Genomic DNA, 27,468 nt, shown 5'->3' on the forward strand with positions numbered 1-27,468 from the left:
ATGTTTCGTCACAAGCCTTTCACTTTGAATTTTGTGGGGCAATGTGGAGCAAATTGGATGTATGTGTTGTATGGGCTGCTAAAAGCTTTGCTGCTTCTCTGCCTTCCTTGCAGAGAGCTCATCAGAAGCTATTTTGGGCACTAATGCGCAGCACTGGAATTTACAGAGACTTTTTGGCGTCAACATTCAATTATGAAAGTGTTGTGATGAGACTAGAACTGCATTACAATTATATTCTTACCATAACCCTAAAGAAGCATCCCAGCAATAATTCAGGATTTCATTAGTTCACATTGCATTCAGATCTCTGGTTTTTAGACTTTTTCTAATGTATGTACGGAATTGTATAACATTGCAAGAGCTACAGCATGTATGTACAATAGAAACCATGCAGTCCACTTTCTTCTTTGACGAGACTATTTTCATTGTGTTTGAGTCTGAGTATGAGGCCATGATAAGATTGTCATTCAATGGATTACAGACTCACAACTATTTCACTTGGTTTTAGCATTGTCAAACTTCTTCATAATTGTGTGGTTATCCGATCACAAGCGAGCAACCTTATTGTTTTGCGTAAAGTAGATTTTGTAATAGCAAAGACAAATTTATGTGATCCTCAAGTCAGCTCACTTTACTGATTATCACGGTAAATCTCACTGCAACTGCCGTTTTGTATGTAACCCCAAATGTTATTGGCCACCGTAATTAGTTAGAAATACAAACAAATCAGTTTAATTTATTGTTGCTTTACAGAATTGCAAACTGCATGTTAGCCCTTACCCTCAATAATCTCTGTCATACCGGTTCTGTTTTTGTTGTCCAACATTGTTATTTTTAATTAAGTATTATTTCATTATTTGGTCTGATCCAAGGAAAGATGTCTGCTTTTTATTTTCTGCCGACTACTGAACATTGGAGCTGTTTGAACCTAGCCTAAAATAATACACGTGCAGTATATTTCCAAATTATCACATTTGTCCATGTGTGCCTTAATATTACCACCACGTGTTCTAAAAAACAGCAGTTATCTTCTTCATCCAAAGTTCAATACAACATATTGACGTATTGAAGGGTTTTTAATTGGATTGATCCAGTAATTAGTCCCCAACCTTTATGGGTGGCAAATGGCTGTATATTTGTCTCAAGTGTCATGCTTGCATCTGGTTGTTGTTCTACAGATGCAAATAACTAAAAGAGGGCTCAAGACTAAATTATTTGAAGATAAATTCTTGTGGGTAAAATTTTCATGGCAAAGAATAGAAAATGTACTAAATAAGCTGAACACCTTGAAGTGAAAAAAATATTCTCCATTGTTTGATGGAGAGGTTTTGCTGAGATAATTTGAGGGTCATTTTGCATTGACTTTAAATGGAGTAACCGCCCATGTGATAACATTTGTGAGTCCTCGGTTCCTGGAAAGCTGTTCTAAAGCATGTGGACCATTGTGCATGAATACCAGAAATATTATCAGTACTTTCAAGCTCAATTCACTCAAATTCAGTAGTTATTTCTAGTAAATCAATTTGTAGTCTGCGCTTTTTTGATCTCTAAATATCCCTGCAATAAAAGGAATTTAGGCTCCTCTCCGCCATTGTTTTTTTATATTGGGCTCATAAAATGTTGAAGATGATTGTTAATGTCAAGATGGTGAGACTTGCTTTGCGAGCTTTCCAAGGATAAATGAAGGTTCAAATATGCAGTATTTTTCGAAATGATGATTCAGAGTAGCCTGATTTGCTTAATTACACATTTTTGTGAAATGAGGCCTCATGCAAATACTACGTGATTGGATTTATTGTGGAAAACGACAAGTATCAAGTACATTGGAACTATGAAATTATTTTGTTGCTTCATTATAACATAATCATCCCATTTCCCAGTCCCCTGTATCCTGAACTTCTTTTACCAAACTCCTTCCCCTTGTGTTTATACTCAGCATGTACACACTTCCCACATGATTGTCTGTTTTCATTGTATTAATGACACATGTTAACACTGTTGATTTACGATTAAATGTTGTCACTTTCCAAAACATGGTCTAACGTCTATGTAATAAACCTACTTTATTTTAATAGCAGACATTTCCTCTCTTTCTACAGCCAATGGCACAGTGTGAGAATACAAGCATCACCGCTATATATACAGTACTTAAAAAATATATCTAATAATTTAACTTTTTGTTACATTTCTTAAATCCCATCTTCAGCAATCCAGATCGTTGGATTGACAGAGGATAAGCAGTATAGAAGATGGGGGGATGGATGGATTTAAGCTATGGCATCACAGTGGCCTTGGTGGTTTGTATCGCACTGTCGACTGGCAGTCAACTAATGACTGACCATCAGTCCTGTACAGTAACTGTCACTTCTCGCCCAAAGTCAAATGGGATCGGCGTAGGATCCAGTTATTCATTCTTTCATTCATCTTCCATACCACTTATCCTCACTAGGGTCGTGGGTGTGCTGGAGCCTATCCCAGCTGACTCTGGGCAAGAGGCGGGATACACCCTGAACTGGTCGCCAGCCAATCGCAGGGCATATACCATTCGCACTCACATTCACACCTACGGGCAATTTAGAGTTTTCAATTAACGTACCATGTGTGGTTTTGGGAAAAATCTCACGGCACACCAACAAACAAAAATGTCACAAAAAGTGGCTACATTAATTACTGCATGTACTTGCTGCCATCTAATAGAAGAGCATTTACTTGTTCTGTCTGTCACTAGACCTCACTGGCATAAATAAATGAACAAAGATACATTATTTCTTGCAAATACATTATATATATATATATATTTTTTTGGAGCAATTACATAAAATGTTATAATTTCCCACGGCACACCTGAAGAGCGCTCATATGACACTAATGTGCCCCGGCACACTGGTTGAGAATCACTGCTGCTGTTCAGACAATTCAACATTCAAGCAGAATAGCAATGGCGCTTTCAGAGTTACTTTAGCAAATCTTTATTATTGTAGTAGTGCAGCAGAACTTTGAACTTCATAATGTAGTTTATCTTTGTACAAGTATCTACAGTACATGTAAATCATTTACATGTTCTCAGTATGGTGCATTACAAACGATGACAATAATTAACGCAATGAAAATATTACAAACTTTGTAGTGCCTCTGATAGATTGTCAACCACAGACCAACCATTAATGTATTTGTAGAGGCTTTTTTCTTTTATACATGTTTTGTGTTGGATGTTTTTCCAACATAGTACCATGAAAACAGGAATTAAATAGTAAAATAGTCATGCTTTTACATGCAATGAAATTACATTCTAATTAATTAATGACATATATTTCATTCAAATTGTAATTAATGGCAGATTTAAGTAATTGTTCTGTTAGATTTGTATGTATTTAATTCAGGCACTTTAGGTCCTGCACTGCATCTCATACTATTGGCCACTGCACGACGGTCACATGACGCCCATACCTACGTCATTTGGAGTAGTTGCGCCTCTTTCCAAAGTTATCCCTCCTCCCTTCTCTCTGCAGAGAGACACTTCCATAAGCGGAACCTTTGTTTTGTTGAGTACGGACGAATTACTACAGTACACCACGTCAATGACGGTCTTGAACCTCGCTATGATTAGATAGCTACAACATGGCTATTTTAAGCTGCATGCCTACGGCAACGCTAAGCAAGGAGGGTCAAAGTCGTCAGTACATTCCATGTATGTGAACGGCAAGTAAACAAAAAGACCAAGGATGCTGGTGTTTACAGGGATAGATTGTGTTGCATACGCCGTATAATTACGACAAGGGAGCTAATAGAAACCTTTCAAATGTCAAAAATATTTTGAAGAGATTTGTGTTAAAAATGATATTTATTGATAGCACTCTTTGGTGTTGACAAAAAAAGCAAACCTTATGAAAATCGGTTGAGAAATACGTAAGTTACGACTTAATTTCAGTGACCATGCATTGTCTTTGAGGAGAACATCGACCTCTCCAACATGGCCGCCACATAGATTAGCTGAGCTGCTACAGTGCTCTGGCGGATATTGTCCTCATAGCTATGGTCATGAAAGCTGCGAGAAGGAGGTGTGTCGTCTGCGTTTCCCGTTGCTGAGGTGAGCAATGTTCACATTTTGACATTTGTGATATGATAAAACGCATTTGAAACAACTTAGGTTTGTTGTTTGCACGTGTTAGGACACCATTCAGTTAACTGAGGCATGAAGTTCTTGCTCCTAAGTATAAAGAGCGTTCTAGTATCATGTAAGGAGCCGAGTTCGAGATATTTTTAGCAGCAATATCAACACTTAGAACTCAAAATGTATTTTAAAAAGAAGAGCAACGTTCCCTTTTCCTTATAAAGACTAAAGAGACATTGCTTTTAACCAAGGAAGACATCACAAGACCTGTTTTTATTTTAGCCTTTCGAATATGGATTTTGAGAAGAAAATGTGTTCATTAATAAGAGTCTATACGAAACCAATAGTGGTATAGAGTACAGCAACATAATATCATGATAAAAATCGTAAGTACAGCTTAGGGTAAGCAATCATCTTAACAGGTACTTCATGATCACATTTGCCCAATAATATAGCAGATACTAACTGTAGTACTTCTCAATAGTGAAGGTCCAATATAGGTCCCCCTAAATACCCAAATATTGTTCAATTCGGTGTTTTAAGTGGATACAAAATATGATTTTTTTTCTTCAAAAGGGTTAATGCTTCTAAATCACATTTAAATATGTTGGAACACTACACAGGTTAAACAGTAACATTGTCTGTGTTTAAGTATGGTGATTAGATACATCCATTCATCCATTTTCCATACCGCCTATCCTCACCAGGGTCGTGGGCATGCTGGCGCCTATCTCCGCTAAATCTGGCAGGGTACACCCTGGACTGGTCGCCAGCCAATTCCAGGGCACATACAGTACAAACAAACAAGAATTCACACTCACATTCACACCTATGGACAATTTAGTCGCCAATTAACCCACCACGCATGGTCCAACCAACCAACCAACCAGTTGTCCACCGTGCCCCCTGCTTAGATACAATTTAAACCTATTGTCACTTTCCTAAAATTATGGCCCAAGTCATTTGTTGACATTTGTTGTTGTTTGTTTTTTTGCCTAAAAAAAGTAGGCCACCTCTACTAACATTGCTACCACTGAAATTAGATTATTAATAAGTGTAATATGTTCAGTATTTTTATTGCCCATAAACTAAATTGGTTTCAAATCTGTCCTTCTGATCCATTAACACTGAATACTTTTGTTAAAAGTAATATCTTCTCATGCTGTTATGTCATGGAACCCAAACAGAAAACTGGAGTCAAAAATGTGTAAAATGAGCTCCTGGTTAACTGGCTCAAATTGCTTTTAGAATGCAAAGCTAAAAATAGAGCTTGTAGTTCCAAGATTTCAGAAGGATATTGTGTTCTGCGTATAACATATATACTTTTACTAAGGTAAAGTGAAAGTCTTGTTGAAATACTAACTTGTATACAGAATGTATGTCTCCAACACATTGACAAACAAATCAGATACAGGTGTTCCTTGTTTAAAAATGTAAATGCCTCGCTGGAACTGTAAGTAGTGTTGTAACTGACAGTCTTTGTGTTTCCTCTCACGATCTCCTCAGATATTTGTAAGCAAATGACTCTGTGGTTCTACTGTTTTAAGACCATGACAGAAAAGTCATGAACCAGATCATCTTTCAACATGATAATGTGCTGTCAGATGTTCACATGTTCCTGCCCAATGCCCGCCACTTCATGACACGTCTCAACAATGTTGGACAGCCTGGTATGTGTAATACATTTATTGAAGCCTAATTAATTATGGAAAGTTGATCTTGTTTTTTGGGCTCTCTGGAAGCGCTGACCCAAAATTTGTCACTGTTACTTCATAATAATATATTTATTTGGTTGACTGAGTGTATTTTATGTATAGATTCAACAACTGCCTGCAAAGTCCTACATCATCTCTAAATTGTTGAGTAAATCAAGGCCCTTCAGTTTCTAACAAAAGCACAGTTTCTCAATGAAGTATAGTGAATCATAACCTTTAAACATGAAAGCGCAAACACAATATATACAAAACTGCAAAGCCCAGCAACTTATTTTTAAATGCTTCAGTGGAGACCGCAGAGGCAAAATCTGTGGGGACGCTTAAAAAAAAGTTGTTTTGCTTTGAGTTAAAAGTGATAACCATTGTCAAAACATCTCAGTAAACTGTAACTGCTGTAAACAGGTCACAGATGCACTTAACAAAACCTCATAATAAGTTATCAACTACAACCCCAATTCCAATGAAGTTGGGACGTGGAGTTAAACATAAATAAAAACAGAATACAATGATTTGATGAATACACTACAAAGACAAGATATTTAATGTTCAAACTGATAAACTTTATTGTTTTTTGCAAATAATCATTAACTTGGAATTTTGTGGCTGCAACACGTTCCAAAAAAACTCGGACAGGTGGCAAAAAAGACTGAGAAAGTTGAGGAATGCTCATCAAACACCTGTTTGGAACATCCCACAGGTGAACAGGCTAATTGTGAACAGGTGGGTACCATGATTGGGTATAAAAGGAGCTTCCCTGAATGGCTCAGTCATTCACAAGCAAAGATGGAGCAAGGTTCACCTCTTTGTGAACAAGTGGGTGAGAAAATAGTCAAACAGTTTAACGACAATGGTCGTCAATGTACAATGGCAAGGAATTTAGGGATTTCATCATCTACGGTCCATAATATTGTCAAAAGGTTCAGAGAATCTGGAGAAATCACTGCATGTAAGCGGCAAGGCCGAAAACCAACATTGAATGCCCGTGACCTTCGATCCCTCAGGCGGAACTGCATTAAAAACCGACATCAATGTGTAAAGGATATCCCCACATGGGCTCAGGAACACTTCAGAAAACCAATGTCAGTAAATACACTTCGGCGCTACATCCGTAAGTGCAACTTGAAACTCTACTATGCAAAGCAAAAGCCATTTATGAACAACACCCAGAAACCCCGCCGGCTTCTCTGGGCCCGAGCTCATCTAAAATGGACTTATGCAAAGTGGAAAAGTGTTCTGTGGTCCGACGAGTCCACATTTGAAATTGTTTTGGGAAATTGTGGACATCGTGTTCTCCGGGCCAAAGAGGAAACGAACCATCTGGACACAAAGTTCAAAAGCCAGCATCTGTGATGTATGGTGTTACTGCCAATGGCATGGGTAACTTACACATCTGTGAAGGCACCATTAATGCTGAAAGGTACATAGAGGTTTTGGAGAAACATATGCTGCCATCCAAGCAACGTCTTTTTCAAGGACGCCCCTGCTTATTTCAGCAAGACAATGCCAAACCACACTCTGCACGTGTTACAACAGCGTGGCTTCGTAGTAAAAGAGTACGGGTACTAGACTGGCCTGCCTGCGGTCGAGACTTGTCTGCCATTGAAAATGTGTGGCTCATTATGAAGCGTAAAATACGACAACAGAGACCCCGGACTGTTGAACAGCTGAAGCTGTACATCAAGCAAGAATGGGAAATAATTTCACCTACAAAGCTTCAACAATTAGTGCCCTCAGTTCCCAAACATTTATTGAATGTTGTTAAAAGAAAAGGTGATGTAACACAGTGGTAAATATGACCCTGTCCCAGCTTTTTTGCAACGTGTTGCAGCCATAAAATTCCAAGTTAATGATTATTTGCTAAAAACAATAAAGTTTGTCAGTTTGAACATTAAATATCTTGTCTTTGTAGTGTATTCAATTAAATACAGGTTGAACATGATTTGCAAATCATTGTATTCTGTTTTTATTTATTTTTAACACAATGTCCCAACTTCATTGGAATTCGGGTTGTAAATGGGAGGCTATTATAAAGAGTCTGATAGATGGGCATTGATGAGAAACATTCTGATGAGCTCGTCAAAAGCATAGCAAACTCTCCACTAAACTAGGATAATCGAAAGAAATTGAATATTCTTAAGTGGACTGATGTCTACCTAGTAGAGCATGACTTTTCCTGACTCAAGATAGTCAGGCCCACAAAGGAGCAGCCGCAAGTGAAAGCGACTACTGTTAAAGGCTTGACAAAGAATCTCCAAGAAACAAATTCTAAATTTCGTGATGTCTATTGACCTCCAGATTTCAGACTGCATCGACCTTTCATCAAAGAATTACAAATTAATCAAAAATTATGTTGCTTCGTACAATAACAAATGATCTCCGTAAAATTGAGGTACTCTGCATAAAATGACCGTAATTCCAATATGGTAAATTACGCATTTTTAGGGGGGGGATAAAAATATTTATTTATTCATTCATTCATTCATTCATTCATACATACATACTGTACAGGCATACAGTACATGCATACATTCTTCTCATAATTTTCTTTTAAATAAAGCTGAAAATCTACAGTTTGGTCACGTTTAAAATCCATTGTGGTGGTGGCAAAATCAGAAAACATTCAAATACTTCTGGACCTAACTGCACATGATTCTTTTACTATACATACACAATATTGTCTTTATAATTATAATTCTAATTTTTTTAATTTGTTCATCCAGTTTTCATCTCCAAATTCAAGATTTTGTCCGAAGCTGGAAAGGAGGAGAGGAATGATAAGGCCACAAGGGAAAACGGTGACAACGAAACACACATTCCGCAAGAAAACAATGAAGAGGAAGGTAGTGAAAGAAATGTAGAACCAGCCTTGGATGAGGATGGAGATCTCAACGTCACACATCGGTAGGGAAGAGCTCGAGACCAGTTAATATTGTTAGCTGTTCTATTAGGGTGTGTGTTTCCATCATGTCATTATTTTCTTTTCTTTTCTTTTTTAGTCCGCTTTGTTTTCAAGATCTTTGCCCTTTCAAAATGTATAGTTTGATATTTTCGTCATTCGTTTACTGTCGGCTTTACACGATCAGGATTTTTGGGACCGATCAGCGAGTTTGAAAAACCGATAACCGATCGCCGATCCGATCACAAGATGGAGGAATGTGTCTATTTAAATGACCTGTTCATTTACTGTATATACTTGTGTACTTAATTGCTAAAAAAATTACATTTAAAATAAATAATGTATCTTTGTTCCTCTATTTATGCCAATGAGGCATAGTGACAGACAGAACAAATGAATGGTCTTCTATTAGATGGCAGGAAGTAAATACAGTAATTAATGGTATATCATCAAGGTTGGAAATCACTGCTCTCGTCAGATCGTGTATTCTAATCAGTCAGGTCAAACCAACATTACATGACCGAAATAATGGGTGCTAACTTACTTTAATTAAATTACTTTATTTTTAATTAATTGACGTCACGCACACCGAAACATTCGAGCATGATTCGACAGAACGGCGACATGTTTACGTCCAACCGTTCGTGCTAGCTTGCTAGGCTATATAACGTTTTATTGCCTGCTTGTGAGCTGTATCGTATTCAAAGAACGTGAACATACTTCAACAAGCCTTAAACAAATATCCTCTCCTGTCCTGAGCACCCGTGACCACCAACACATGTTTTTCTCCATTTTGTCCTTAAGATACAGCCGGCTCGCTCCATTCTTGTTGTCATCGCCACAGTAACGAGTGTATCCGGTCATATTTGAGTTGACAAGATAAAGCCCAGTGATCGTAAAAAAACGGGATGCGGTGGTATCGGATTACAAGATTTTATTCCAGTAGTCTGACATCGTGAAAGAGCAAATTTGTCTTGTAGTCTGATCCGGGCATTACGTGTTGCCTGTCTCCGACGTGTTGGCTGTCCCACACCGCCGAAAAGTTTATTTATTTATTTTTTTAAATAAATAACTTCATTGGCCGTCAGATATTTAGAGTTCTAGTCAAAAGACACGCAACAAGGCTAAAAATAAACTAGCTTTTAGATTAAAATATACGGTGCACGTGGCGACGCGGAGTAAATAACTTTTTCGGTCATCGATCGGATCGGCAAATTATGACATTAAAGCCCATCAGCCGATTTGCATAGAATGATAAATATCGGCCGATACCGATCAGCCCGAAAAAATCGGTGTAAGGCATACAGATGTCATGACAATGCTTGTAGTTTAGTTTATGTAGTTCATCATACCAAGTAAAATGTAAATTACAGTCTTGGCTATCTTATAGTGCAGTAAATGTGTCCTCTGGAGCAGCATTACATTTTTATTTTATTATTTAGTTATCTATTTATTTATTGGTTTTCCTCAGACCTAGGAGTAATCCTGCAGGAGATGGCAGCAGGGAAGTGGTCTGCCCTCTCATTCTCAAACAATCATATAACTCCGCACTACAAAACGAGGAAAATACAGATGATGAGGCAGATGAGTGCTTGATTGACACTGTACAGATAGGTAAGTATCACGCTGTTGTTGTTCTTCTTCATTGATCAGCATCTAAGGGATATTTAATGATAAAAAGGTATAGATCATTGAAATTTAAATATTAACTTAATTCAGGCTTACTTGTTTTAAGGACCCTTGATATATGAAAATATGTAACATACTACTATTTCTACTATTACTACTACTACTACTAATTGAATGTTTAGAAGCACCCATGGCATCAGCGTCACTGTTTAACTTTAAAAATATTTCAAATTTGATTAAGTGTTTGATGTATTTACTTCTTGATAAAATCTATGGAAACTGGCCTACAATAGGGCTGCCATGTTTCATAGGTTAAAGTCATTGGTCTTAACACCCACTGTCAACAGACTATCCATGGTTTGCTTGAATTAAATGCAGTAATTTTCATTTACTTAGACTTCACATATGAAGCCTATATTGAAACAGTGTACTGTTTTCATTAAAATTCTGATAAAGTAGGGAAGTTAAACCTCTCAGGTTGGGTACATTAAAACATTTTTTTTATTTTTACAGAGCATACTATGGCAACACCCCTGGAGGATGTTGGCAAACAGGTTTGTAAAATTACTTTGACTTCTCATTTTTTCTACATTTGTGATAACTATTTTAAAGGCCACTGTCTGTTTTTAATTAGGATACATTGTGTATCTTTGTGAGCATGTGAGGGGGTTTAGAATGAAAAAAAAAAAGTGTATGTAAAGTATGATTTCTGCGGTTGGTGTTGTACTTGTCTTCTCGCTTCCATTTACCGTTAATCTCCGTTAGAGGGCAGCATGTCAACGTGAAAAGACAATGATTGATCAATTTGATGGAATATTTGCCTTGAGATGAATTGTTATTTCAATGTTTTCACTTAAAATAAGATACTAAAATATATCTGAAAATCATTCATCCCTACAATGGCTCATGTTGCTTATTTTTGTATGTTGTGCATGAGATGAGATGGCAGACTTTCAGATAATGTAATATGTGAATCATGAAATTCTGTGCTATTGTTTGAGCAGATCTTTCTCCTTCACTACCACTAACAAATACCTCTTCACAAACTCTCTAAAAAACGGCATGTGGTTGATGCTGTTTTTTTAATGCTGTTGTAGAAAAAGAATGAACATACTGCAATTGTTTCCGAGTGTAACCAATGTCAAAAGTACTCTTGAGCTCCTCATTGAAATTTATATCAGCAATAAATCATGTTTGAAAAAGATCAAAGGCCCAGTGTAAAATGTTTATGCTTTTATAGCTTTCAGGCTAGCAATAACTATAACAACATAAGTACAACCTCAAATCCAATGAATTCAGGACGCTGTGTTAAACATAAATAAAAACCGATTACAATGATTTGCAAATCATGTTCAACCTATATTTAATTGAATACACTACAAAGACAAGATATTTAATGTTCAAACTGATAAACATGATTGTTTTGAGCAAATAATCATTAACTTAGAATTTTATGGCTGCAACACGTTCCAAAACATCTGAGACAGGGTCATATTTACCACTGTGATCACATTTTCTTTTAACATTCAATAAATGCTTTGGAACTGAGGACACTAATTATTGAAGCTTTGTAGGTGGAATTCTTTCCCATTCTTGCTTGATGTACAGCTTCAGCTGTTCAACAGTCCGGGGTCTCCGTTGTCGTATTTTACGCTTCATAATGAGCCACACATTTTCAATGGCAGACAAGTCTCGACCGCAGGCAGGCCAGTCTAGTACCCGTACCTCTTTTACTACGAAGCCACGCTGTTGTAACACGTGCAGAGTGTGGTTTAGCATTGTCTTGCTGAAATAAGCAGGGGCGTCCATGAAAAAGACGTTGCTTGGATGGCAGCATATGTTTCTCCAAAACCTCTACATACCTTTCAGCATTAATGGTGCCTTCACAGATGTGTAAGTTACCCATGCCATTGGCAGTGACATAGCCCCATACCATCAAAGATGCTGGCTTTTGAACTTTGCGTCCATAACAGTCCGGATGTTTTTTTTCCTCTTTGGCCCGGAGGACACGATGTCCACAATTTCCAAAAGCAATTTGAAATGTGGACTCGTCGGACCACAGAACACTTTTCCACTTTGCATCAGTCCATCTTAGATGAACTCGGGGCCAGAGAAGCCGGCGGCGTTTCTGGGTGTTGTTGATACATCGTTTTTGCTTTGCAGAGTAGAGTTTCAAGTTGCACTTACGGATGTAGTGGTGAACTGTATTTACTGACATTGGTTTTCTGAAGTGTTCCTGAGCCCATGTGGTGATATCCTTTACACATTGATGTCGGTTTTTGATGCAGTGCCGCCTGAGGGATCGAAGGTCACAGGCATTCAATGTTGGTTTTCGGCCTTGCATGCAGTGATTTCACCAGATTCTCTGAACCATTTGATGATGATATGGACCGTAGATGATGAAATCCCTAAATTCCTTGCAATTGTACGTTGAGGAAGATTGTCCTTAAACTGTTCGACTATTTTCTCACACACGTGTTCACAAAGAGGTGACCCTCGCTCCATCTTTGCTTGTGAATCACTGAGCAATTCAAGGAAGCTCCTTTTATACCCAATCATGGCACCTACCTGTTTCCAATTAGTGGGATGTTCCAAACAGGTGTTTGATGAGCATTCCTCAACTTTTTCAGTCTTTTTTGCCACCTGTCACAGCTTTTTTGGAACGTGTTGCAGCCATAAAATTCTAAGTTAATGAATATTTGCTAAAAACAATAAAGTTTATGAGTTTAAACATTAAATATATTGTCGTAACATATTCAATTAAATATCTGTAGAACATGATTTGCAAATCATTGTATTCTGTTTTTATTTGTTTAACACAATATCCCAACTTCATTGGAATTCGGGTTGTAAGACACGTCGCTCTCTAAACACACCGGTATTTGTATTTGTGGTTAATATTTAATATTTTTTTATTAAATAACTAGTTTAACAAGCTGCATTGTGACAGAGACCTCTTGTTATGTCGTCTGTTCTAAGAGACCATGACTCTAAATCTAACTCATTGTAATTAATGTAATTAACGCCTAAACACCCTGTGAAATTTTGGCCAAAAATGCTGTTTTCTTTTGCACAATTTTGCAGTCATAATGACATACATTTTATTTTCATTTGGAGTCTGGACCCGTTGGAATAACAGATGTTTCAAAGCACCTTTGTTTGTCTTCTGCCCGCCAGGTTTGGAGAGGAGCATTACTCTTGGCCGACTTCATCCTGTCTCAGCCACTCATGTTCAAAGGGGCAACAGTTGTGGAGTTAGGAGCTGGTGCCGGTTTAAGCAGCATAATCATGGCTACTTTAGCCAAACGTGTTTACTGCACAGGTATAAGGTCACAAAGCACTTCTAATTTCACCTGCTTGTACTAATTCAGTTGTTTTCACTTAATTTATATGTTCGAGAGTAGTTAGTCTGCGGCCAAATAAATTGACATACAAATCTATTTTGACATTGTCTTTTTAGTGTTTGGTATTGGTATAACACTCTAATGTTGTGTTTCAGATGTGGGAGAGGACCTTTTAAGCATGTGTCAGACAAATGTAACTTTAAATAGACACATGATTGAGCTTGCAGGTGAGAAATCACCCCCCCCCCCCCCCCCCCACTCCCCCAAAAAAAGGAAAAAGATTACCCAGAGTTACTTTCAATTGTGAATAAAACTCTGTGGTCACTGTGGTTGTTGGCCTATAGGCTACTTGTTTTCATGCAGTTAATATTGAGGCCTTGTAAGAATCTAATAAATGCAGATTTACAAGGCTATGGCAACTCACGTAATGAGCCCTTATGGTTTTTAAACAAAATCTAAACTTTTTTTAGTTGAGCAGTAGCTTGCTGTTGTTTGCTATAACTTGTTGTGTTTCTCTTTTGTATACACACAATGAGTACAAACCTTGCAACATCAAAACAGATAATTAATTTCAAGATTCATGAAAACTGACATCTAACTGACATCGTACCCACCAATTGATATGAAATTGAAATAGTTGATCTTGCACAATATTGAGGTATCGATTGCCCTTTGTGATTGCAACTCTGGGTCAACTATATTGATACAGTCCAGTAAATGTGATCTGTTATCAGCATTGACAGATCCTGGCAAGTTCTAAAATAAATTGCTTTGAACAGAACGCTTAATAATCCTCAATGCTGAAATGTGTGCAAATTAGTTACAGTAACTACCATAAGCTTACTATTATCATTTAGTGTGACAGGTATTGACTACCTTGAAGGTGAAAATTTGTCTTTTTATTTTTTGTTATTCTTGAATCTTTTTAAGAGAAGTAAGACATTTTTTTCATTAGCAATACAATCAAACATTTCGACACAAAGCATAACATCCATCCATTTTCTGAGCGCTTGTCATTTGGGTCGCAGGTGAGCTGGACCCTTTTTCAGTAATAAACTTCAATAATATCAGACTTATATAAATGTGTGTTAACCCCATATTTTCATACATGCCAGCTTTTGAAAAAAATCTTGAATTTGCTCTTTGGCTCTATCCTGTTTTATCTTACCATTAGGTGGTGAAGTGAGAGTGAGAGAGTTGGATTGGCTCCGATCTGACCTTTGCAGAGGTACTTTCATTCATTAAATAATACAGTAGCTATGATAGATTTAGATATTGATTTTCAGATGATATTTAAGTAAGCAGTCGAATGCAGACCCAAGGGTGGCACAAGCCAGTGAAAAATGTAGGCCGGTCCCAAGCCCGGATAAATGCACAGGGTTGCGTCAGGAAGGGCATCCGGTTTAAAACTTTGCCAAACAGATATGAGCGTTCATCCGAAGAATTCCATACCGGATCAGTTGTGGCCCGGGTTAACAACATCCGCCACCGGCGCCATCAACCTGCAGGGCGCCGGTGGAAATTCAGCTAGTGAGGGTCAAAGTCGAAGAAGAGGTGGAAAGTGGGTTCTTTGGCAGAAAGAGAAGAGGAAAGCACAGAGCCTAGAACTGAATGTTGGGACTATGACAGGAAAGTTGTTTGACATGATGTAGGAAAATAGGGGTGATGAAGAAGTGATGGGTAAGTACAGCATCCAGGAAAGGAATTTGGAGGGACAGATGGTGGTAGACTTTGCAAAAAGGATGCAAATGGCTCTAGTGAACACTTTTTTTCCAGAAGAGGCAGGAACATAGGGTGACCTACAAGCACGCAGGTGGATTACAGCTTGTGCAGACGATGTCATCTGAAGGAGGTTACCGACTGTAAGGTAGGAGTAGGGGAGAGTGTGGCTAGACAGCATAGGATGGTGGTGTGTAAGATGACTGGTGGTGGAGAGGAAGATTAGGAAGACAAAGGCAGAGCAGAGAACCATGTGGTGGAAGCTGAGACAGGACGAGTGTTGTTCAGATTTTCGGGAAGAGGTGAGACAGGCTCTTGGTGGACAGGAGGAGCGTCCAGAAGACTGGACCATTGCAGCCAAGGTGATGAGAGAGGCAGGCAGGAGAGTACTTGGTATATCATCTGGCAGGAATGGAGAGAAAAAGACTTGGTGGTGGAATCTCACAGTACAGGAAATCATACAAGGAAAAATGTTAGCTAAGAAGAAGTGGGACACTGAGAGGACCGAGGAGAGGCGAAAGGAATACATTGAGATGCGACATAGGGACAAAGGTTGAGGTGGCAAAGGCCAAACAAGAGGCATATGATGACATGTATGCCAGGATCTATACAAGTTGGCCACACAGAGGGACAGAGATGGGAAGGCTGTGCAGCAGGTTAGGGTGATTAAGGATAGAGATGGAAATATGTTGACTGGTGCCAGCAGTGTGCTAGCTAGATGGAAAGAATACTTCGAGGAGTTGATGAATGAGGAAAATGAGAGAGAAGGGAGAGTGTGGTGAGCCCATAAGGGGCAATGATTAGTAAGGGGGAAGTTAGAAAGGCATTAAAGAGGATGAAAAATGGAAAGGCAGTTGGTCCTGATGACATTCCTGTGGAGGTATGGAAGCATCTAGGAGAGGTGGCCGTGGAGTTTTTGACCAGCTTGTTCAATATAATTCTTGTGCGTGAGAAGATGCCTGAGGAATGGAGGAAAACTGTACTGGTGCCCAATTTTAAGAACAAAGGTGATGTGCAGAGCTCTGGCAACTATAGAGGAATAAAGTTGATGAGCCACACAATGAAGTTATGGGAAAGAGTACTGGAGGCTAGACTCAGGACAGAAGTGAGTATTTGCGAGCAACAGTATGGCTTCATGCCTAGAAAGAGTACCACAGATGCATTATTTGCCTTGAGGATGCTGATGGAAAAGTACAGAGAAGATCAGAAGGAGCTACATTGTGTCTTTGTAGAGCTAGAGAAAGCCTATGACAGAGTACCCAGAGAGGAACTGTGGTACTGCATGCAGAAGTCTGGAGTGGCAGAGAAGTATGTTAGAATAATACAGGACATGTACGAAAGCAGCAGAACAGTGGTGAGGTGTGCTGTAGGTGTGACAGACAAATTTAAAGTTGAGGTGGGACTGCATCAGGGATCAGCGCTGAACCCCTTCCTGTTTGCAGTGGTGATGGATAGGCTGACAGATGAGGTTAAACTGGAAACCCTGTGGACCATGATGTTTGCAGATGACGTGATCTGCAGTGAAAGCACGGAGCAGGTGGAGGCACAGTTAGAAAGATGGAGGCATGCACTGGAAAGCAGAGGAATGAAGATTAGCCAAAGTAAGACAGAATATATATGCATGATTGAGAGGGCTGGCTCTAGGGACGTGGAATGTCACCTCTCTGGCAGAGAAGGAGCCCGAGCTGGTGTGTGAGGTCGAGAAGTTCCGACTAGATATAGTCGGACTCGCCTCCACACACAGCTTGGGCTCTGGTACCAGTCCTCTCGAGAGGGGTTGGACTCTCTTCCACTCTGGAGTTGCCCACGGTGAGAGGCGCCAAGCAGGTGTGGGTATACTTATTGCCCCCCGGCTCGGCGCCTGTACGTTGGGGTTCACCCCGGTGGACGAGAGGGTAGCCTCCCTTCGGGTGGGGGGACGGGTCCTGACTGTTGTTTGTGCCTATGCACCAAACAGCAGTTCAGAGTACCCACCCTTTTTGGAGTCCTTGGAGGGGGTGCTGGACAGCGCTCCCGCTGGGGACTCCATTGTTCTGTTGGGGGACTTCAATGCTCACGTGGGCAATGACAGTGAGACCTGGAAGGTCGTGATTGGGAGGAACGGCCCCCCCCGATCAGAACCCGAGCGGTGTTCTGTTATTGGACTTCTGTGCTCGTCACGGATTGTCCATAACGAACACCATCTTCAAGCATAAGGGTGTCCACATGTGCACTTGGCACCAGGACACCATAGGTCGCAGTTCAATGATCGACTTTGTGGTCGTGTCATCGGACTTGCGGCCGCATGTCTTGGACACTCGGGTGAAGAGAGGGGCGGAGCTGTCAACTGATCACCACCTGGTGGTGAGTTGGCTCCGATGGTGGGGCAAGATGCCGGTCCGACGTGGCAGGCCCAAACGTATTGTGAGGGTCTGCTGGGAACGTCTGGCAGAATCCCCTGTCAGAAGGAGTTTCAACTCCCACCTCCGACAGAACTTTGCTCATGTTCCGGGGGAGGCGGGGGACATCGAGTCCGAATGGACCATGTTCCACGCCTCCATTGCTGAGGCGGCCGACCGGAGCTGTGGCCGTAAGGTGGTCGGTGCCTGTCGTGGCGGCAATCCCTGAACCCGTTGGTGGACACCAACAGTGAGGGATGCCGTCAAGCTGAAGAAGGAGTCCTATTGGGCCTTTTTGGCCTGTGGGACTCCTGAGGCAGCTGATGGGTACCGGCTGGCCAAGCGGAATGCAGCTCTGGTGGTCGCTGAAGCAGAAATTCGGGTATGGGAGGAGTTCAGTGAGGCCATGGAGAAAGACTTCCGGACGGCTTTGAGGAAATTCTGGTCCACCATCTGACGTCTCAGGAGAGGAAAGCAGTGCACCGCCAACACTCTGTATAGTGGGGATGGGGCGCTGCTGACCTCGACTCAGGACGTTGTGAGTCGGTGGAGAGAATAATTCGAAGACCTCCTCAATTCCACCGACACGCCTTCCCATGAGGAAGCAGAGTCTGGGTTCTCTGAGGCGAGCTCTCCTATCTCTGGGTTTGAGGTCACCGAGGTAGTTAAAAAGCTCCTCGGTGGCAGGGCCCCGGAGGTGGATGAGATTCGCTCTGGATGCTGTGGGGCTGTCCTGGTTGACACGCCTCTGCAACATCGCGTGGACATCGGGGACAGTGCCTCTGGATTGGCAGACTGGGGTGGTGGTCCCCCTTTTTAAGAAGGGGGACCGGAGGGTGTGTTCCAACTACAGGGGGATCACACTGCTCAGCCTCCCTGGTAAGGTCTATTCAGGGGTGTTGGAGAGGAGGATCCGTCGGGTGGTCGAATCTCAGATTCAGGAGCAGCAGTGTGGTTTTCGTCCTGGCCGTGGAACAGTGGACCAGCTCTACACCCTCGACAGGGTCCTCGAGGGTGCATGGGAGTTTGCCCAACCAGTCTACATGTGTTTTGTGGACTTGGAGAAGGCGTTCGACCGTGTCCCTCGGGGAGTCCTGTGGAGGGTGCTTTAGGAGTTCTGGGTACCGAACCCCCTGATACGGGCTGTTCGGTCCCTGTACGACCGGAGTCAGAGTTTGGTCCGCATATCCGGCAGTAAGTCGGACTCGTTCCCGGTGAGGGTTGGACTCCGCCAAGGCTGCCCTTTGTCGCCGATTCTGTTCATAACTTTTATGGACAGAATTTCTAGGCGCAACCAAGGTGTAGAGGGGGTCCGGTTTGGTGGCCTCAGTGTTGCATCTCTGCTTTTTGCTGATGATGTGGTTCTGTTGGCTTCATCAAGCCGTGAGCTCCAACTCTCACTGGAGCAGTTCGCAGCCGAGTGTGAAGCGGCTGGGATGAGAATCAGCACCTCCAAATCTGAGACCATGGTCCTCAGTCGGAAAAGGGTGGCATGCACTCTCCAGGTCGGGGATGAGATCCTGCCCCAAGTGGAGGAGTTCAAGTATCTTGGGGTCTTGTTCACGGGTGAGGGAAGAATGGAACGGGAGATCGACAGGCGGATCGGTGCAGCGTCTGCAGTGATGCGGACTTTGTATCGGTCCTTTGTGGTAAAGAAGGAGCTAAGCTGAAAGGCAAAGCTCTCAATTTACCGGTCGATATTCGTTCCTACCCTCACCTATGGTCATGAGCTGTGGGTCATGACCGAAAGAACAAGATTCCGGATACAAGCGGACGAAATGAGTTTCCTCCGCAGGGTGTCCGGGCTCTCCCTTAGAGATAGGGTGAGAAGCTTGGTCATCCGGGAGGATCTCAGAGTAGAGTCGCTGCTCCTCCGCATTGAGAGGAGCCAGATGAGGTGGCTGGGGCATCTGATTCGGATGCCACCCGGACGCCTCCCTGGTGAGGTGTTCCGGGCACGTCCCACCGGGAGGAGACCCCGGGGACGAACCAGGACACGCTGGAGACACTACGTCCTTCGGCTGGCCTAGGAACGCCTCGGGATCCCCCTGGAAGAGCTGGATGAAGTGGCTGGGGAGAGGGAAGTCTGGGCGTCCCTGCTAAAGCTACTGCCCCCGCGACCCGACCCGGATAAGCGGTAGAAAATGGATGGATGGATGGATGGATGAGAGGGCTGGTGGGGGAAGAGTGAGGCAACAGGGAGAAGAGATTGCAAGGATGGAGGACTTTAAATACTTGGGGTCAACCGTCCAGAGTAATGGTGAGTGTGGTGAGGAAGTGAAGAAACGGGTCCAAGCAGGTTGGAACGGGTGGAGGAAGGTGTCAGGTGTGTTATGTGACAGAAGAGTCTCTGCTAGGATGAAGGGCAAAGTTTATAAAACAGTGGTGAGGCCAGCCATGATGTACGGATTAGAGACAGTGGCACAGAAGAGACAACAGGAAGCAGAGCTGGAGGTGGCGGAAATGAAGATGTTGAGGTTCACTCTCGGAGTGACCATGTTGGATAAAATTCGAAATGAGCTCATCAAAGGGAACAGCCAAGGTTCGATGTTTTGGAGACAAAGTTAGACAGAGCAGACTTCGATGGTTTAAATAGTGAGTATATTGGTAGAAGGATGATGAGGATGGAGCTGCCAGGCAAGAGAGCTAGAGGAAGACCAAAGAGAAGGTTGATGGATGTCGTGAGGGAAGACAAGAGGGCAGTTGGTGTTCTAGAGGAGGATAAAGGAGATAGGCTTACATGGAAAAGGATGACGCTCTGTGGCGACCCCTAAAGGGACAAGCCGAAAGGAAAAGAAGATTTAAGTCAGCAGTCGGCACGGTGGAGGGACTGGTTAGCACATCTGCCTCACAGTTCTGGGGACTGGGGTTCAAATCCCGGCCCCGCCTGCGTGGGTTTCCTCCGGGCTCTCTGGTTTCCTCCCACATCCTAAAAACATGCGTAGTAGGTCGATTGAGGACTCTAAATTGCCCATAGGTGTGAATGTGAGTGTGAATGGTTGTTTGTTTCTGTGTGCCCTGCGATTGGCTGGCGACCGGTTTAGGGTGTACCCCGCCTCCCGCCCGAAGATAGCGGGGACAGGCTCCAGCTGCCGGCGACCCGAGTGAAGATAAACGGTAAAGAAAAGGGATGGATGGATATTTAAGTAAGCATTTAAAGTCCCTGTAGAGTGAAAATTAATGTTTTCTAAATTTGACGCGCCGCATAGAAGTATTGTTAACAACCCTCCCAAATTTAAATGATTTAAAAAATGGTCTAGTGTATAAAATGAAGTTTCCAAGTCATTAAAAATCAAGATGCTCTCGAATACTGTGGGTGTGTCCACACGACCCGCTCGCCTGTCAACTGTCAATCAAATACCAGTACTACGATATGGAAAAATGCATTCTACTTTGTCTAGCATCTTTTTCATGTTCAACTACATGTTTGAGCTGTAAAAAAAGAAAAAATAATAATCATTAAAAAATATATATGTAATTATTGGAAGAGTTTTGTGTTATATTTGCCGCCGCTTTACTGTCCAAAACAAATGTACCCTGTAAGGACATTTATCCTGTTCCTGAATTACCAGTAATTTTAAAAAATGAAAAGAAAAAAATATATAATCTAAATTGCCTTATCACCTAGTTTGTCCTTTTGCAGATTTTCTACAGTCTTATATTTTCTACATTAATGATCTTTTGTCCACAGAAAATAAATGCATTCCATTTGTCTCACCTGTACTGTAGATACTGATGTGGAACTTAGCTGGACAGAGGAGGAAGTAGCTGATATACATGACAATGCTAGCTTCATCATTGCTGCTGATGGTAGGTCAATCTGAATCTTATTGACGTCACAGCTGTATATTTGTGATCATCCATAAATTTGCACTTCATGTTTTGTTCTTGTTGCAACAAACTGCCATTCACTTAGGCATTAAAAAATGAATTGTCCATCTTCATTTTTAGGTGATGCTAAAATGGTTGTTGGTAATACAGTACATGGAATGTGACAGATAATTATTATTTTTTTATAATGCTGGTGTCTTTCTCTAGTTAGTGAAACAATAAATATGGAGACTTCCTGTTCATCTAGTCGTCTTATCTGCTATTAACTGTGTTGAAACGTCATCAGTTGCTTTGTTATCATGTTAAAATATTAAACCCTGCATTCATCCAAAATCTATGGATAGATGGATGTTTCCTGATTGTGTTTTTATGTAATACTGTCGTTTATAGAGATGGTGGTTTTTGTTTGCTCTAAGCTATAATCCTCAAAACCATATGTATTTGAAAAACAAGAAATATTTCTGTTTGTGTGTGTGTGTGTGTGTGTGTGTGTGTGTGTGTGTAGTGCATTGCTATAATCATAAGTATAACTTTTTAAATTGAACTACCTAAATAATTAAGCTTTTGACACTCCTGTGTTCTAATTCATTGTGATGTACCTGTATAGTGCAAGCTGTCCCAGCCAGTCACTGTCATGCAGTTGACTTTGTAAAGTCTGCCGGATTTAGTGTCTTTATGTAAGCTAGGTTCTTTTGCTCTAATATTGCACTGCAAAAATGTTGACATTTCTCCTTGACATATTGTATTTTTCTATAATACCAGTCATAAAACGAATAAAAAAACACGATATTTATTTATGTTTGTCACCAGTTTGCTATGATGATGAGCTGACAGATGCCTTCTTTCGAACACTGTACCGACTTTGCAATAACTTTGCTCATGTCTGCACCATCTTTATTTCCATTGAAAAAAGGTAAGGACAGCACCAACCAGTCCTTTCTTGTGGGAGTAATCAGCTCATCATTTTTGGGAGCATGGCGCATGCATCAAATAATTGATAGTTCTTTTTATTCCAATGTTTTCACGTCACGCTGGTAAATATTCTGGAAACTTGCTTCTTGTATTTGGTCCATCAGAACCAGAACTGAATCGATATTTACGCATCCCCATCATCATAAGATGCTGGTGTTTCAGGCACAGTCGTACCAGTCTGAATCTTGGCAACATTTTTTCTTGTAGTAATCCAAACATGTTATTGTGAGTGATTTTAACTATTAAGGTTAATGGAACATGGGTTTTTATTTCATAAGAATACATATCTATACACCCAAAGTGACTGATCAGTAGTAATCTGGTGTTATCAAGATTCAACTTCACCCTGCGACAAATGGATGTTTCCTGCGATGCCTACAACCATTTCAAGCACTGCCTGTCCCAGCTCGAGGACCTGGTGGATGGAAAATGCAGCTACACAGTAGAACAAGTCCCTTGTACCTTCCCACAGTTTCTTCAGTATGAACGCATAGATCAACTGGTAAGAAACATACTTTTCTTCAAACTTATGTAACTTAAGTCAGTGGTTCCCAACCTTTTTTCCGCCACGGACCAGTTCAAGCAAGTACATATTTTTCTGAGGACTGGCAACCATTGCTGATCGGAGGTTAATTGCCAATTGGGGGTTTATGGGGGGCGATGGAGTGTCCAAGATCGGAAGCTAATCATCAACGGATTGCGGTGGAAGGGCAAGGTAAACAGTATAAAAATCTCTTAGCCACATTTGTATGGAGTTAGCCACAACATCATGCGTGTTTATATTGCTAAACCTTTAGCCACACTTAGCGAATCCTCATGGGAACTAAGCAATAAGCTTTAATGGTGTACGCCTAGCCGGCATGGTGGCCGACTGGTTAGCACATCTGGGGTTCACATCCCGGGCCCGCCTGTCTGGAGTTTTGATGTTCTCCCCGTGCTTGCGTGGGTTTTCTCCGGGTACTCCGATTTCCTCCTACATCCCAAAAACATGCGTGGTAGGTTGATTGAAGACTCTAAATTGCCCGTAGGTGTGAATGCTAGTGCGAATGGTTGTTTGTTTCTATGTGCCCAGCGATTGGCTGGCGACCAGTTCAGGGTGTATCCCGCCTCCCAACCGGAGATAGCTGGGATAGGCTCCAGCACGCACCCGACCCGAGTGAGGATAAGCGTTCCGGAAAATGAATAAATGGAGGGTTTGGGCCCAATTAAAACTACCTAGTCACCAATCAGGAGTAGGGCTGAACAATTTCGGAAAATACTCTTTCATGTTTAATTGATCTTTTCTGTTTCTTTTAAACAAATATTGCAATTGCGATTTAGCATGCAAATTTTTGGGGAGGAAGTTTATGTTCAGCATTATTCACTAAATATAATACATAAATTATTCTATGGTGTGAGCAACACAACATTGGATATAGCCAACAAATAACTCTCCTTTAGGCCAGGCCTAAATGTTGTGATGAATTGATATGAAGAACAAATCTTTATTTTACTATTTAATTGTAAAAAGAAAAGCCTTCAATCACAGTAGAACATTGACCTATTGATTTAACTTCATGCCTTGTAAAAATGTAATACTGTATAATGATGCTCTTGTCAGTAGCAGTAGCACTGCTGTCAGTGTCAGCCGAGTATAGAGATGAAGCGGAGAGTGACATAAGTGACACTTTTCATCACCAAAATGTGCATATAAAAACAGTTCAAATGGTAAATTATATATTTAATGTTAATTAATCTTATCAATTAAATTAAAAGTGTTAAGATGTGTCATTTATTTGATAATCCTCAAAGAAGGATCTTAAGGACTTTATATAGAATTTTCTCAAATTCAAACTTTTTAGTTGATGATAACAATATTCCAGGCTAACTTTTGCTGTCAGATAATTGTAACACATTTCAAAAGCAGGACAAAGTGCTCTAAATTACATAAGGGAGGCCCTGACTATGTTTGTATGTATGTCTAGCTAGTCACGCCCTGGTTTGAGACAACCCCGACATCGTCACTCCGCATGACAACCAAGGTGGGATTAGCGGCTTGTGCATTGATGATGAAGGCAGCTAGCTAGCTATGAGAACTAATGTGAATTTCAGGACACAGTGACCATCGACACTTCAAACGTACGTTGCGGTCATAAGTATGCATGCTTCAATTCGGCGCCAAGCGGCATAGAGCCTTGTCTTCCCCGGTCCACAGCTCCTCGCAGCCGGGAAAGCTCGTGAGCCTGACTGCATAGCCAGCAGCGGCTGAATGGCGGATTGAAGCCTTTTACGAAGTGGTGGGAAAAACTAAACCATTAACACTGCTCACACACAGCAGGATGAGCGTGGTGGTAGGGGACCACTGACTTACATAACTGAATATTTCAGTATGATAATCAAGACATGAAAAATCTTGCAAATGCAATTTTCCATACTTTTGATTTTATGTTTCCATTGCTTAGCACAGTGAGCTAGTCGTTACTGTTTAGGATGGCTGCCTCACAATTCTGAGGTTTGGGGTTCAGCTCTGGCCTTCCTGTGTGGAAGTTGCATGTTCTGCCCATGCTCGCATGGGATTTTTTAGGTTACTTTGTCTTTTTCACACATTTAAAAAAAAAAAAAATAAACATCCATTTTAAGGTTCATTGAAGACTAAATTGTTCATAGGTTTGTGTGAGAGTGTAAATGGTTGTTTGTCTATGTGCCCTGCAATTGGCTGGCGACCAGTCCAGTTTGCAGAGCGCCTTTCACCCAAAGTCAGGTGCCTCCAGCCCACCTGGAACCCAAATGAGGACAAGCGGTAAAGAAAATGGATGGATAGATGGCTGCATGGATGTTTATATTGACTCAGTCGTACACATATTGTATTCTCACTTGAAGATTATTCTAACTACCCTTTCCCTGTTATAGCAGAAGCTCTTTGACCTGACCCAGCCCAGTGCCAATTTTGTTGAATAGACTCCCATTATTAATCTGTTTTAATTCCAGGAGCTTTGGAAAGTGACTTCCAATAGAGTCCCATTTGACCAAGCCCAGTCCAATTTTCAGCACTGTGCATCTTGACCAGCACTCTCACCGCCGTACCGGACAGCTATCTCTCTCCCAAGAACCTGAAATCTTGAAATTTCAGTTTTCTGTTGGTGTGTATCCCTGGGAAGTTATTAAAATTATAATAATACAGGGAGGTCCTCCGCCTACGACGTTATATAGTTCTGAACCAGTTTGTGCACCTTCCAGTGTGCAAGTCAACCACAGCAGTAAAGGAAAGGAATTAGTATCTTTATTTTCAATTGTTTTTTATTTGATTATTTTATATTTATGGGTTAGAAGTGTTTTTTTCCATACAAACAACTACTGTAATTATGACTTTACTACTCTGAGTTAGCATAGTACTGTTCCAATTTAAGTGCCGATTGTGTCGTCGTAATGGAGCTCTGTCGTAATTTGTGGCGTCCCTGTGAATTGAAATAAAAAAATGGTCAAACCCATTCATCCCCACTAATATCAAATGATATCTTGAATATACAGTTGATATAAAAGGTCTACACACTCCTGATCAAATTGCTAGGTTTTTGTGATAAAGAAATGAGACCAAGATAAATAATTTCAAAACGTGTGTGTGTGTGTTTATGTGTGTGTGTGTTCAAAATTAACCTAACACATTCAAACTCGTGTTAAATGGGTATCTGCACACACCTTCCACTATTTAAAATGCCTCTGATCAGCGCTGAATAACATTCAGCTAACCTAGTAGTGTTTTCCTGACATTTTTGTCGTCACATCTCACATTGCAAGCCATGCATGGCGCGTAGAGATTTTGCAAAGCATCAGCGGGATCTTATTGTTCAAAGGTATCCGTCAGGAGAAGGGTACAAAAGAATTTCCGAGGCATTAAATGTACGATGGAAGTGAAGACAGTCATCATCATCAAGAGGAAAAAGTAAGCACAACATAACCGAAAACATTTGAACATTTTGGGGTGTTCATAAAATCAATCAAAGACATTTTGGCAGTTGTGTGAATACTCCCATTTAACATGAGTTTGAATGGAATTGGTTAATTCAAAACAGCCACATCCTTGGGTATAAGAGAGTGTGCACACTTGTATAAAGGTATCTCAATTATTTACAGTATTTTTACTTCCCTTGTATATATATATTTTGGAAATGATTTATCTTGGTGTTTTTTCTTTCGATCATAAAAACCTGATATTTGAATAGGGATATGTAGATTTTTTTATAACCACTCTACACTATAAGTAAGTACATTCAAACAGTTTTATCATGGAACTAATCTGATTTCACTTGTTCAAGCACAAACGTATTTACAAGTATAGATGTAATATTATCATTAACACTATGTGGGCTTTTCCTAAACTGTTAAAATGGATCGTTTCTGCTGGGGTATTTATTGGTTAGCATGAACTGAATAAAGACTTGTGACCTGCGAATGCTCCGTTCTTTCTAGTCAGAGACTAAACTCTGGTTCTGGAAACAAGCATATTCTGAAGATCTTGTTTGTAAAATAAAAAAAGATCTGTATTTTCTTCCCAATCAGAACTAATGAGAATATCCTACATCTGTGTGCCCTGTATGGTTACCAGTTCCTGTATGTTTTGGGTATGTAATGAATCATTATTATTATTATGAGTATTATTTAATTAAAAAAAGAAGGAAATTCATTTATTGTAATACATTGGAGACTATTCATAGATATTCCAAACAAAATTCGAATGTCGATATGCTTTGCAATTATATAGCATGGGTAATTTGGCTTTGTGTAGCTCAGTGTGGCTACTGTATATGAGAGCCTGACCTCATTATTTAATGCATGAGACCTATTCAAATCAAACTTTGTAATTTTACCAGACACATAACAGTAATGCAGGCAGGAT

At 40.8% G+C, this 27,468-nt stretch overlaps 1 protein-coding gene across 5 annotated transcripts; it reads left to right on the top strand.

The window, feature by feature from the left end:
* The first annotated feature begins 3,587 nt into the window (after positions 1-3,587).
* On the top strand, positions 3,588-27,174 carry mettl22 (methyltransferase 22, Kin17 lysine). 5 transcript variants are annotated; one of them, XM_061699621.1, is made up of 12 exons: positions 3,588-4,087; positions 5,618-5,781; positions 8,547-8,727; positions 10,194-10,336; positions 10,865-10,905; positions 13,529-13,673; positions 13,851-13,922; positions 14,870-14,923; positions 21,522-21,602; positions 22,434-22,536; positions 22,929-23,097; positions 27,132-27,174. In XM_061699621.1, the coding sequence occupies exons 2-12, from the start codon at positions 5,676-5,678 to the stop codon at positions 27,135-27,137; spliced, it is 1,101 nt and encodes a 366-aa protein (XP_061555605.1). In that variant the 5' UTR covers positions 3,588-4,087; positions 5,618-5,675; the 3' UTR covers positions 27,138-27,174. The 5 variants fall into 5 exon arrangements, with proteins under 5 accessions (XP_061555605.1, XP_061555604.1, XP_061555602.1 ...); XM_061699620.1 differs by lacking the exon at positions 27,132-27,174 and adding an exon at positions 25,563-26,986; XM_061699618.1 differs by lacking the exon at positions 27,132-27,174 and adding an exon at positions 25,302-25,547 and having other exon boundaries at positions 5,659-5,781.
* Positions 27,175-27,468: the final 294 nt, after the last annotated feature.

This window comes from Phycodurus eques, chromosome 16 (assembly GCF_024500275.1).
Source record: "Phycodurus eques isolate BA_2022a chromosome 16, UOR_Pequ_1.1, whole genome shotgun sequence".
Classification (NCBI taxonomy): domain Eukaryota; kingdom Metazoa; phylum Chordata; class Actinopteri; order Syngnathiformes; family Syngnathidae; genus Phycodurus; species Phycodurus eques.

Coding starts and splice junctions, on each gene's coding strand:
- mettl22 (XM_061699618.1), top strand. CDS start 5,676: ATGAACCAGATCATCTTTCAACATGATAATGTGCTGTCAGATGTTCAC. Junction 10,337..10,864: donor GATTGACACTGTACAGATAG/GTAAGTATCACG, acceptor TTATTTTTACAG/AGCATACTATGGCAACACCC. Junction 21,603..22,433: donor CTTCATCATTGCTGCTGATG/GTAGGTCAATCT, acceptor GTTTGTCACCAG/TTTGCTATGATGATGAGCTG.